Raw genomic sequence first — 13,394 nt, 5'->3', positions numbered from 1 at the left:
AAGAGGCAGATGAAGCGGTCTTCTGGTCAGGCTCCGGAGACGCTCCCGAGCATACTACTTGTCAACTCCAGTCTCTTGACAACAAGGTAGATGAAATCCGAGCAAGGGTAGCATTCCAGAGAGACATAAGAGACTGTAACGTTCTTTGCTTCACGGAAACATGGCTCACTCGAGACTCGGAGTCGGTACAGCCAGCTGGTTTCTTCACGCATCGCGCCGACAGAAACAAGCATCTTTCTGGTAAGAAAAAGGGCGGGGGGGGGGTATGCCTTATGATTAAAGAGACGTGGTGTGATCATAACAACATACAGGAACTCAAGTCCTTCTGTTCACCTGACCTAGAATTCCTCACAATCAAATGTCAACCGCATTATCTACCAAGAGAATTCTCTCCAATTATAATCATAGCCGCATATATTACCCCCCAAGCAGACACATCGATGGCCCTGAACAAACTTCATTTGACTCGATGTAAACTGGAAACCACATATCCTGAGGCTGCATTCATTGTAGCTGGAGATTTTAACAAGGCCAATCTGAAAACAAGACTCCCTAAATTCTATCAGCATATCGATTGTGCAACCAGGGCTGGCAAAACCCTGGATCATTGTTATTCTAACTTCCGCAACGCATATAAGGCCCTCCCCCGCCCTCCCTTCGGAAAAGCTGACCACGACTCCATTTTGTTGCTTCCAGCCTATAGACAGAAACTAAAACAGGAAGCTCCCGCGCTCAGGTCTGTTCAACGCTGGTCCGACCAATCTGATTCCACGCTTCAAGATTGTTTAGATCATGTGGACTGGGATATGTTCCGCATTGCGTCAAACAACATTGACGAATATGCTGATTCGGTGAGCGAGTCTATTAGCAAATGCATCGGCGATATCGTACCCACAGCAACTATTAAAACATTCCCAAACCAGAAACCTTGGATTGATGGCAGCATTCGTGTGAGACTGAAAGCGCGAACCACTGATTTTAATCAGGGCAAGGTGACCGGAAACATGACCGAATACAAATAGTGTAGCTATTCCCTCCGCAAGGCAATCAAACAAGCTAAGCGTCAGTATAGAGACAAAGTAGAGTCGCAATTCAACGGCTCAGACACAAGAGGTATGTGGGTAGGGTCTACAGTCAATCACGGACTACAAAAAGAAAACCAGCTCCGTCGTGGACCAGGATGTCTTGCTCCCAGACAGACTAAACAACTTCTTTGCCCGCTTTGAGGACAATACAGTGCCACGGCCCGCTACCAAAACCTGCGGACTCTCCTTCACTGCAGCCGACGTGAGTAAAACATTTAAACGTGTTAACCCTCGCAGGGCTGCAGGCCCAGACGGCATCCCCAGCCGCGTCCTCAGAGCATGCGCAGACCAGCTGGCTGGCGTGTTTACCGTCATATTCAATCAATCCTTATCCCAGTCTGCTGTCCCCACATGCTTCAAGAGGGCCACCATTGTTCCTGTTCCCAAGAAAGCTAAGGTAACTGAGCTAAACGACTACCGCCCCGTAGCACTCACTTCTGTCATCATGAAGTGCTTTGAGAGACTAGTCAAGGACCATATCACCTCCACCCTACCTGACACCCTAGACCCACTCCAATTTGCTTACCGCCCGAATAGGTCCACAGACGACGCAATCGCAACCACACTAACACACTGCCCTAACCCATCTGGACAAGAGGAATACCTATGTGAGAATGCTGTTCATCGACTACAGCTCAGCATTTAACACCATAGTACCCTCCAAACTCGTCATGGGCTCGAGACCCTGGGTCTCGACGCCACCCTGTGCAACTGGGTACTGGACTTCCTGACGGGCCGCCCCCAGGTGGTGAGGGTAGGTAACAACATCTCCACTCCGCTGATCCTCAACACTGGGGCCCCACAAGGGTGCGTTCTGAGCCCTCTCCTGTACTCCCTGTTCACCCACGACTGCGTGGCCATGCACGCCTCCAACTCAATCATCAAGTTTGCAGACGACACTACAGTGGTAGGCTTGATTACCAACAACGACGAGACTGCCGACAGGGAGGAGGTGAGGGCCCTCGGAGTGTGGTGTCAGGAAAATAACCTCACACTCAACGTCAACAAAACAAAGAAGATGATAGTGGACTTCAGGAAACAGCAGAGGGAGCACCCCCCTACCCACATCGACGGGACAGCAGTGGAGAGGGTAGTAAGTTAAGTTCCTCGGCGTACACATCACGAGCAAACTGAATTGGTCCACCCACACAGACAGCGTGGTGAAGAAGGCGCAGCAGCGCCTCATCAACCTCAGGAGGGTGAAGAAATTCGGCGTGTCACCAAAAGCACTCAAACTTTTACAGATGCACAATCGAGAGCATCCTGTCGGGCTGTATCACCTGGTACGGCAACTGCTCCACCCACAACCGTAAGGCTCTCCAGAGGGTAGTGAGGTCTTCACAACGCATCACCGGGGGCAAACTACCTGCCCTCCAGGACACCTACACCACCCGATGTCACATGAAGGCCATAAAGATCATTAAGGACAACAACCACCCGAGCCACTGCCTGTTCACCCCGCTATCATCCAGAAGGCGAGGTCAGTACAGGTGCATCAAAGCAGGGACCGAGAGACTGAAAAACAGCTTCTATCTCAAGGCCATCAGACTGTTAAACAGCCACCACTAAAATTGAGTGGCTGCTGCCAACATACTGACTCAACTCCAGCCACTTTAACAATGTAAAAATTGATGAAAAAATGTATCACTAGCCACTTTAAACAATGCCACTTCATATAATGTTTACATAACCTACATTACTCATCTCATATGTATATACTGTACTCGATACCAACTACTGCATCTTGCCTATGCCGTTCTGTACCATCACTCATTCATATATTTTTATGTACATATTCTTCATTCCTTTACACTTGTGTGTATAAGGTAGTTGTTGTGAAATTGTTAGGTGAGATTACTCGTTGGTTATTACTGCATTGTCGGAACTAGAAGCGCAAGCATTTCGCTACACTCGCATTAACATCTGCTAACCATGTGTATGTGACACATTAATTTTGATTTGATTTTGTACTACTCCCTTCACAGAACAGCGCAAACTGGCTCTAACCAGAATAGAAAGAGGAGTGGGAGGCCCGGGTGCAGAACTGAGCAAGAGGACAAGTACATTAGAATGTCTAGTTTGAGAAACAGACGCCTCACAAGTCCTCAACTGCCAGTTTCATGAAATAGTACCCGCAAAACACCAGTCTCAATGTCAACAGTGAAGAGGCGACTCCGGGATGCTGACCTTCTTCTGTCCAGTGTGTGTTCTTTTGCCCATCTTAATCTTTTCTTTTTATTGGCCAGTCTGAGGGATGGCTTTTTCTTTGCAACTCTGCCTAGAAGGCCAGCATGCCGGAGTCGCCTCTTCACTGTTGACATTGAGACTGGTGTTTTGCGGGTACTATTTAATGCCGCTGCCAGTTGAGGACTTGAGGCGTTTCTAAGTGAACCCAAACTTTTGAACGGTAGTGTGTGTGTGTGTGTGTATGTATATATAAATAAAACGTCACCAATTGGATGGAAACCTAGCTAATGAAGAAAATGTGTAATTCCATATTTTTCAAACTTTCTGAATAGCCTGGAATTCATTCATCATTGGAACTGACCCCAACCCTGGTGTGCTATCTTCAGCAATACATAAGCTTTTTTTGATTGAGTTGCGTTTTGCTGAACCTCCTCTTTCCTTCAGTTTGCTCCTTAAATTCTTGCACCTTGGTTGGAAAGTGAGGTAATGGCAGTGATCCCTTCCTTTTGTGTGTGTGTGTGTGTGTGTGTGTGTGTGTGTGTGTGTGTGTGTGTGTGTGTGGAGAGCTTGAAGATGCTAAAGCCATTAACAGGGCAATGAGTATACAGGATACAGAACCTGGTTACGCTGTCAGGGGAATCTGCTGTTGGACTAACACACAGCCAGTGAAATAAAGAAAAGCACTCTACGCACACACTTCTCACACAGTACTGGCTCAGCTCGCTAACATACACTGACACAAGCAGGCTCCCTCTCACAGTATCCACACTACTGATCTAAGTGACAGATTTGACTCCAGGCCTGAGGAGCCACAACAGCATCATACAGGAGCCACACAGAGCCCCAGTTTCAGGGTGGGGGGTGTTGAGTAGTGTTGTTTGGACTCACATAGGCCAAACTCAGAGTGTAAAATGGAGCTGTGTGTGTGAGAGAGAAGTGTTGATGAGAAGCAAACACCAGCAGAGACAAAAACCACAATGGGGGTCAGAGAGGATACAGGAGTCTGAGAAGGGCCAGGGAACTAGGGCAGAGTGGTGGGCAGGGCTGGGGGCATCAGACACTTCCAGAGATAAATTACATTTTTTACTTAACATACCTGTGAGCTTTGGTGCCTGGAGCCTTGTGGTGCCACGGTCTGTGTGTGCGAGTGTGTCTGGGTGTTTTTTTGTGTGTGTGTGTGTGTGTGTTCGTGTCTGGAGCCTCGTGGTGCGTGTTTACAAAACCTGTCTGGCAGGAGGAGCCAGAACAGACGAAGGATGTACAGCCAGGGGTTAAGAGGGGGGCAGTGGGGCGGGGTGGAGGGTTGGGGTCAGTCCGGAGGTTAAACCCTGGGAGGGAGCAGCCAGCCAGAGAGCTCTCCTCGCTCATAGAACTATCCTGTTAACACAGCCACATCTGCAGGGAGAGGAAGTATGTCTCAGAGCCCTGCAGCACCAGGGAAGCCCAGGGGACTCAGCAGTCTGGGTGTTAGAAATCAGCTCTGACAGAGAACAGACATCCAGACCTCCTCCTGCAGAATGACTGAACAGCAATTTGTTCCCCAGCTCCCTGTGAGACCAGCTAGCCCTCCTACTGCTTGGTTTCAGATCATTACACAAACCCTTTTTGTCCGAGTATTGTTCTGGATGAAATTTCTGGCTTTAGTGCTAAAACATCTTATTGGGAATCATTCTGCCGCATGACTAACCGACTGCCGTGGGGATCATTGACGATCATTGACCATTTCCGCCAGGGCATTCACATAACGTCTACCCCAACCTGGTGTTTAAGTTGTATACTGTAAATGTCCACTGTTGGCAAGCCTGACTATTACTTCTGACTGAGGGAATGTCTGCTAGTAATTAGCTGTAAACATTTGTTGAATTCCAACCCTGTGTGTGCAAGCTACGTGTGTTCTTCACATCCTGCTTTGTTGTTATGAATGATTCTGCTGCCAAACTATTTTCCCTTTTTAGGGATAAAATATACATGACTAGCACTTCTGGTACTTTGTTGTCAACAATTTAATTGTTGGGAACAGTAAGCCATTACTTCACACCAACTCCTGTTCCTTCATCCATTGCAGAGAAGCCCAGAGGAAGTCCAGGAGTCATCCAGCCAGCTAGTAGAAGTACACTATGCAGGGTGTGGTGGGGGTGAGGCAGGGAGTGTCGTGGAGCCTGTGTGCCCTGCTCTGCCTCTCTTTCTTGGAGCAGAGCCAGTGCAGGGGCTCCAGACAGGCTAGAGAAACCAGGGAATATCCCCTGCTCAGGGCCAAACGAACTCCCACAGAGGACGTCAAGAAGTGCTCCTACACCTTTCTGATTCCCCAACAGAAGATCACAGGTCAGTGTTTAGTCTTCTGTGAAGACGTCTATTTTACATCTTGTCACGTGACTTCGAATTAATCTAATGCCCATCATCAGGCCCCATCTGTGCCAGTGCAACAGGCCCCGAGCCGGACAAGGAGCGTGTGACACGGATGGACATAGCTGACGTAAGAGAGGTGCTGTCCAAGCAGAGACGGGAGATTGAGACCCTGCAGCTGGTGGTGGACGTGGACGGCAACATGGTGAACGAGATGAAGCTGCTCAGGAAGGAGAGCAGGAACATGAACTCCAGGGTGACCCAGCTCTACATGCAGCTGCTTCACGAGATCATCAGGAAGAGAGACAACTCTCTGGAGCTGGCCCAGCTGGAGAACCGGGTTCTCAATGTCACCTCAGAGATGCTGAGGCTAGCCTCGCGCTACAAGGTTAGAATGCCAAGGTGGAACTTAAACGCAACGTGGTTAATGTTACTTTCATGTAGAGGTAAAATCGAATGAAGGAGTGTGCTAGAAGCAGAACAACAGTGCTATAATATGGAACTTTAGAAGGCCAGCACTCACTTAATATAGCTGGGGACAATATTTAGATGTGCCTACAGCACATGTAATGTTGCTAAAATATCTGTTAGAAATATATCAAGACACTTCTGGTCTTTATGCTAACTTCTCTGTCCTGCCACAAGGAGCTGGAAGGGCGTTTTGCAGCGATGGCAGGGGTGGTGAACAACCAATCGGTGCTGATCACTGCGTTGGAGGAGCAGTGTCTGCGGACCCTGGGGCGCAGTGAGATGCAGGTGGTCCCCCCGCTGGTCCAGGTGGTCCCAGAGAACATCCCCGTCAACAGCCGCTTCACCAACGAGATACAGAGGGATCACAACAACCGGGCATTCCCGCGGGGGTCACGCATGGACTCCCCCACCGCCTCCCCATTTGGACTCAACCCGCCGCCACCGCAGGGCACGCTCACCTCAGACGGTACGTACCAAATAACCCCGGGAGGGGTGGTTAGCGTTAATGAGACAAAAACTGAATAATTGTGTCCATTTACCAGAGCATGTCGAGTTGGTTGGAAGCAGTGCTGGTATGGCAATTTCTGAATTAGGCAGAAGCTAAACTCACAGTAGGCCGGGCAGACATTACACATTTCTAATTGTCGGAGACGCTAAATTAGAATTGCGGCGGCCAATGGTGCATGTAATTTGATGAACGCCTGGTGAAAGGGGAAACGGTCTAGACAATGGGCCGGCGGGTTCATCCCTGGCAGGACAGACAGCGCAGTGAGATCACACATTCCTCTCAGTGCCAGCTGGACTGGCTATACCCTACTGCTGCGTGTGTGTGTGTGTATGTATATGGAGTGAGTTCTGGAGAATTACACTTGGACCTGAGAGTATGGGTTAATCTGCGCTCTGGGCGTGAATATGTATTTCTGGGTGTATGGCCGGACGAAACTCAGTGCTGGCTTAAATGGGCCTTTGTGAGGATTGGCAGATCTACAAACTGAAATAAAGAATGCTCTAACTGCAGTGCAACACTGAGCAGGCACTCACAGTCGCAAACACACAACACATTCACACGGCTGGCTGGTCGGAGCCAGGCTATAACCTGACCTCTGGCTGGATGATGCAAGCATATTCTGGCATATGGGCCAGTTTAAGGAAGCCTTTTCTGAGACCAGGCAGACATACAGTGGGGATAAAGACAGCTCTATCTGCAGTTAATCACTGACCAGACACCCACACCACTGAAAACAGAATATAATAAGGCCCATATTATGAATATATATATATATATAAAATAGAGTCGCTAGTAAAAGTCCAGACACCCCTTGCATAGTCTTTTCATTTATGCTTAAAATGTCATCTAAAAAGGGTTTTACATTTGCATCTTGATCTACACAACCTAGATTTTCAAAGCAAAAGCAAAATGACAGAACATTTTCCAAAATACTAAGAAATACAAATTAAGCATGTATTGTTTGCATACGTCTTCACACTCCAGTGTTAATACATGGTGGAAGCATCTTAAGCAGACATTACAGCTCTGAATAAGATTCTACCAACCTTTCACAACTCCTACGGCAACATATATCAACTTCGCGGCTGAGCCATTGTTGCTCCTAGACGTTTCCACTTCACAATAACAGCACTTACAGTTGACCGTGGCAGCTCTGGCAGGGCAGACATTTGGCGAATTGACTTGTTGGAATGATGGCATCCCATGGCAGTGCCACGTTGAAAGTCACTGAGCTCTTCAGTAAGGCCATTATATTTGTCTATGGAGATTAAATGGGCGTGTGCTCGATTCTATACACCTTAGCAACAGGTGGCTGAAAAGTCAAATCTACATACTTTTGTATATATAGTGTATATTCCGAGATTAATCTGACGGCATTGAGTTTACCACATCAGTCACCGGCTTCAATAATAAGTGCATTGAGGACGACGTCCCCACAGTGACCGTATATATCCCAACCATAAGCCAGGTATTACAGACAACATCCGCACTGAGCTAAAGGCTAGAGCTGCCGCTTTCAAGGAGCAGGACACTGATCTGGACGCTTATAAGAAAATCCTGCGTCTGTGTGATCACGCTCTTCGTAGCCAATATTAGTAAGACCTTTAAAGAGGTAAACATTCACAAGGCCGCAGGGCCGGATGGGTTACCAGGATGCGTACTCAGAGCATGCGCTGACCAGCTGGCAAGTGTCTTCACTGACATTCTCAACCTCTCTGACCCAGTCTGTAATACCTACAATGTTTCAAGCAGACCACCCTATGTTCAAGAACACAAGGTAACCTGCCTAAATGACATTCGCCACGTACCTCTCATCTGTAGCCATGAAATGCTTTGGAAGGCTGGTCATGGCTCACATTAACACCATTATCCCAGAAACCCTGGACACACTCAAATGCACATATCACCCCAACAGATGATGCAATCTCTATTGCACTCCACACTGCCCTTTCCCACCTGGACAAAAGGAACATGTGAGAAGGCTGTTCATTGACTACAGCTCAGCATTCAACACCATAGTGCCCTCCAAGTTCATCACTAAGCTAAGGACCCTGGGATTAAACACCTCCCTCCAACTGGATCTTGGACTTCCTGATTGGCCTCCCCCAGGTGGTGAGGGTAAGGACCACATCCACCACACTGACCCACAAGACAGGGGCCCCTCAGGGGAGTATGCTTAGTCCCCTCCTGTGTTCCCTGTTCACCCACGACTGCACATGACTCCAACATCATAAAGTTTGCCGACAACATGATGGTGGTAGGCCTGATCACCGATGAGACAGCCTATAGGGAGGTCAGAGACCTGGCAGTGGTGCAAGGACAACCACCTCTCCCTCAACATCAGCAAGACAAAGGAGCTGATCGTAGACTACAGGAAAAGGAGAGCTGAGCACTCCCCCATTCACATTGACGGGGCTGTAGTGGAGCGGGTCGATAGCTTCAAGTTCCTCGGTGTCCACATCACTAAGGACCTATCATTGTCCAAACACACCAACACAGTTGTTAAGAGGGCACAACAATGACTCTTCCCCCTCAGGTGGCTGAAAAGATATGGCATTGGTCCTAAGAATCTCCTAAAGTTCTACAGCAGCATAATTGAGAGCATCTTGACTGGCTACATCACCGCTTGGTATGGCAACTGCTTGGCATCTGACTGCAAGGCGCTACAAAGGGCAGTGCGTATGGCCCAGTACATCACTGGGGCCAAGCTCCCTGCCACCCAGGACCTCTATACCAGGCAGTTTCAGAGGAAGGACCAAAAAATTGTAAAAAGACTCCAGTCACCCAAGTCATAGACTGTTCCCCTTGCTACCGCACGGCAAGCGGTACAGGAGTGCCAAGTCTTGGACCAAAAGGCTCCTTAACAGCTTCTATCTCTAAGCCATAAGACTGCTGAACTATTAATCAAATGGCCACCCGACAATTTACATTGACACCCTCCCATTTGTTTTTACACTGCTGCTACTCACTGTTTATTATCTATGCAGTCACTTTACCCCTACCTACTTGTACAAATGACCTTGACAAACCAGTACCCCCTGTATATAGCCTCGTTATTGTGTTACTTATTATTTTTTTACTTTAGTTATTTAGTAAATATTTTATTAACCAACAATGCAGTTCAAGAAATAAAGTTAACGGCTTGTAAGTAAACATTTCACGGTAAAGTCTACTACACCTGTTGTATTTGGCGCATGTGACGAATAAAGTTTGATTTGATTAACTTTTTGGCCTAAATTAAAAACCAATACAGAGTGAACCCCTCAGAATTTTCAAGTATTGTTGTGGCAGCATCATGTTACGGGTATGCTCGTCATTGGCAGGGACTGGGGAGTTTGTAACGATCTAAATCAATATGAAAGGAGTAAAGCACATGTAAAAAGTAAAAGGAAAACACCCCGAGACAATTAAACACATTTGAATGCCAAAGACACACCAGAAATGCTTTCCAAGAGGTGCTGAATGTTCCTGAGTGGTCTAGTCTCAAATCAGAGCCAAGGTTTGAATATTGCTGTCCATCAATGATTCCCAACCAAATTTACTGAGCTTGAGCAATTTGAACAAAAACAAAATGGACATTATACTAAGAGTTGTGAAAACTTGGTATATTACTATTCAAAAAGATTCACAGCTGTAAAAGACTGCCAAAGGTACTTCCACTAAATATTAACTCTGGGTATGAAGACATACGCAATTGAGAAATATATATATATTTTTTTTTACAGTGGTGTAAAGTAAAAAATACTTTAAAGTACTAATTTAGACGTTTTTGGGGGGGGTATTTGTACTTTTTTATTTGAAATCTTTTACTCCACTACATTCCTAATGAAAATATTGTACTTTTTACTCCATACATTTCCCCTCAATCAAAAGTATATTACATTTAGAAAGCTTAGGACAGGAAAATGGTCCAATTCACGCACTAATCAAGAGAACGTCCCTATTCATCCCTATGCCTCTGATCTGGCAGACTCACTAAACAAACACTTTGTTTGTAAATGATGTCTGTGTGTTGGTGTGCCCCTGGCTATCCATAAACATTTTAAACAAGAAAATCATGCCGTCTGCTTTGCTTAACTTCTCTAGGGTAGGGGGCAGCATTCGGAATTTTGGATGAAAAACATGCCCAAATCAAACTGCCTGCTTCTCGGGCCCAGAAGATATGATATGCATATAACTGGTAGATTTGGATAGAAAACTCTAAAGTTTCCAAAACTGTTAAAATAGTGTCTGAGTATAACAGAACTGATTTGGCAGGCGAAAACCTGAGAAGAATCCATTAGGGAAGTCGTTTTTTTGTGTTGGTTTTGTAGTTTTCTATTCAATGCCATTACAGTATCCATTGACTTAGGACTCAAATTGCAGTTCCTATGCCTTCCACTAGATGTCAACAGTCTTTAGAAATTGTTTCAGGCTTGTATTCTGAAAAATGAGGAAGTAAGAGCAGTCTGAATGAGTGGACCCTAAAGTGTCACAGAGCTTTTTCATGCACGCGACCGAGAGAGTGCCTTTCTTGTTTACCTTTTATATTGACGACGTTATTGTCCGGTTGAAATATTATAGATTATTTAGGCTAAAAACAACCCGAGGATTGAATATAAACATCGTTTGACATGTTTCTATGAACTTTACGGATACAATTTAGATTTTTTTTGTCTGCCTGTTTTGACTGCGTTTGAGCCTGTGGATTACTGAAGAAAACGTGAACAAAACTGAGGTTTTTGGATATAAAGAGACTTTATCAAACAAAAGGAACATTTATTGAGTAAATTAATGTCTGCTGAGTGCAACCATATGAAGATCATCAAAGGTAAGGGATTAATTTTATATTTATTTCTGACTTGTGTAACTCTACTTGGCTGGTTACTGTTTGTAATGATTTGCCTGATGGGCTATGTTCTCAAATAATCGTAAGGTATGCTTTCGCCGTAAAGCATTTTTTAAATCTGACACTGTGGTTGGATTCACAAGACATTCATCTTTAAACCTATGTAAAATATGTTTTCTTTTCTGAATTTTTATAATGAGTATTTCTGTATTTGAAAACCGGTTGCCCAGCAGTTTCACTGGCTGTTGAAGTGGGACGCTAACGTCTCACGTACCCAAGAGAGGTTTTAATATAAGGAAAGTGAAATAATTTATATTTTTACTATTGATACTCTTGTCAATATGGGGGCGCTGTTTTCACTTTGTAAAAATTCGTTCCCAAATTAAACTGCCTCGTACTCAATTCTTGCTCGTACAATATGCATATTATTATAACTATTGGATAGAAAACACTCTCTAGTTTCTAAAACCGTTTGAATTATATCTGAGTAAAACAGAACTCAAGTTGCAGCAAACTTCCTGTCAGGAAGTGAGAAATCTGAAATCGGGCACTCTGTTCCAGGGTCAGTTTATTAATTTGCATGTAATCTATGAGTCGACATGCACTGCATACGACTTCCCCTAGATGTCAGTAAGCAGTGAGAATTGGAATGGGGTTGCTAGGTAGATCTGAGGCCGTATAAAGGCTCTTGGAACGGGGGGTGCACTCTTTTCAACGTTCGTCATGGCGCAAGACAGACCTCAGGATGGCATTCTGAAAAGCTCTCGTTATAGGCTTTAGATATATCCGGCTCTGATTTTATTCGATATAGGTGTTAAAAACATCATAATGTAGTTATTTTAAACCGAGTTATATCAGTTTATATCAGTATATTGCGATTTTCGGTATTTCATTTGTGCTGCGTTATAGTGAGTTGGACACGTCTTCGTCACATGGCTAACGTTTGCTGCTAATTCCAAAGTTGAAGACGACAATCTACAACCGAGCAACGATTCTTCTGGACAAAGGACAACTTGCACAAGATTCTGATGGAAGCTCATCAAAAAGTAAGAACTATTTATGATGTTAATTCGTTGTTCTGTTGAAAAATGTTACACTACTATTCTGCCATTAATTTCGGTGCGGTCTCGCTTTAACGCACGCTGTATGTCGTAGTAACGTTAATTTTAAAAATCTAACACAGCGATTGCATTAAGAACTAATGTATCTTTCATTTGCTGTCCAACCTGTATTTTTTAGTAAAGTTTATGATTAGTTATTGATTAGATTAGGTGCCTCTCCCAAGATTTCTCCCGACATTTTGTTGGCAGCTTGGCTACTATTCTCATTGTATAACCACGATTTGTGCCGCTAAATATGCACATTTTCGAACAAACAATATATGTATTGTGTAATATGATGTTATAGGACTGTCATCTGATGAAGTTTTGAGAAGGTTAGTGAAAAATGTAATATCTTTTGCTGGTTTATTCGCTATCGCTAACGTGCATGAATCAATGCTGCTGTGTGGTTGGCTATTGTAGTAAGCTAATATAATGCTAAATTGTGTTTTCGCTGTAAAACACTTAAAGAATCTGAAATATTGGCTGGATTCACAAGATCTTTGTCTTTCATTTGCTGTACGCTGTGTATTTTTCATAAATGTTTTATGATGAGTATTTAGGTAATTCACGTTGCTCTCTGTAGTTATTCTAGTTGCTTTGGTGAGAGTTGTGATGGTGGCTGCAATGTAAAACTATGATTTATACCTGAAATATGCAAAAAAAAAATCGAACAAAACATATGCTATACAATAAATATGTTATCAGACTGTCATCTGATGAAGTTGTTTCTTGGTTAGTGACTATTTATATCTTTATTTGGTCGAATTTGTTATAGCTATCTATGCAGGAAAAAAATGGTGGGGAAAAAAAAGTTGTCTTTTGCTATCGTGGTTAGCTAATAGAAATACATATTGTGTCTTCCCTGT

At 44.8% G+C, this 13,394-nt stretch overlaps 2 protein-coding genes across 2 annotated transcripts in view; one reads left to right on the top strand and one right to left on the bottom strand.

The window, feature by feature from the left end:
• The window catches only part of LOC120054266 (ras-specific guanine nucleotide-releasing factor RalGPS2-like), an 89,163-nt gene that overhangs the window by 31,173 nt on the left and 44,596 nt on the right, over positions 1-13,394 (bottom strand). The window lies entirely within an intron of this gene.
• LOC120054892 (angiopoietin-related protein 1-like) overlaps positions 1-13,394 on the top strand; it is a 45,673-nt gene that overhangs the window by 13,645 nt on the left and 18,634 nt on the right. Inside the window, exons 2-4 of the mRNA XM_039002607.1 lie at positions 5,338-5,597; positions 5,678-6,006; positions 6,264-6,555. Coding sequence (XP_038858535.1) covers positions 5,390-5,597; positions 5,678-6,006; positions 6,264-6,555 — 829 coding nt within the window. The 5' untranslated portion in view covers positions 5,338-5,389. The remainder of the gene's footprint in view (positions 1-5,337; positions 5,598-5,677; positions 6,007-6,263; positions 6,556-13,394) is intronic.

Source organism: Salvelinus namaycush, chromosome 10, assembly GCF_016432855.1.
Source record: "Salvelinus namaycush isolate Seneca chromosome 10, SaNama_1.0, whole genome shotgun sequence".
NCBI lineage: Eukaryota > Metazoa > Chordata > Actinopteri > Salmoniformes > Salmonidae > Salvelinus > Salvelinus namaycush.
This window is presented reverse-complemented; position numbering and strand designations above follow the sequence as displayed.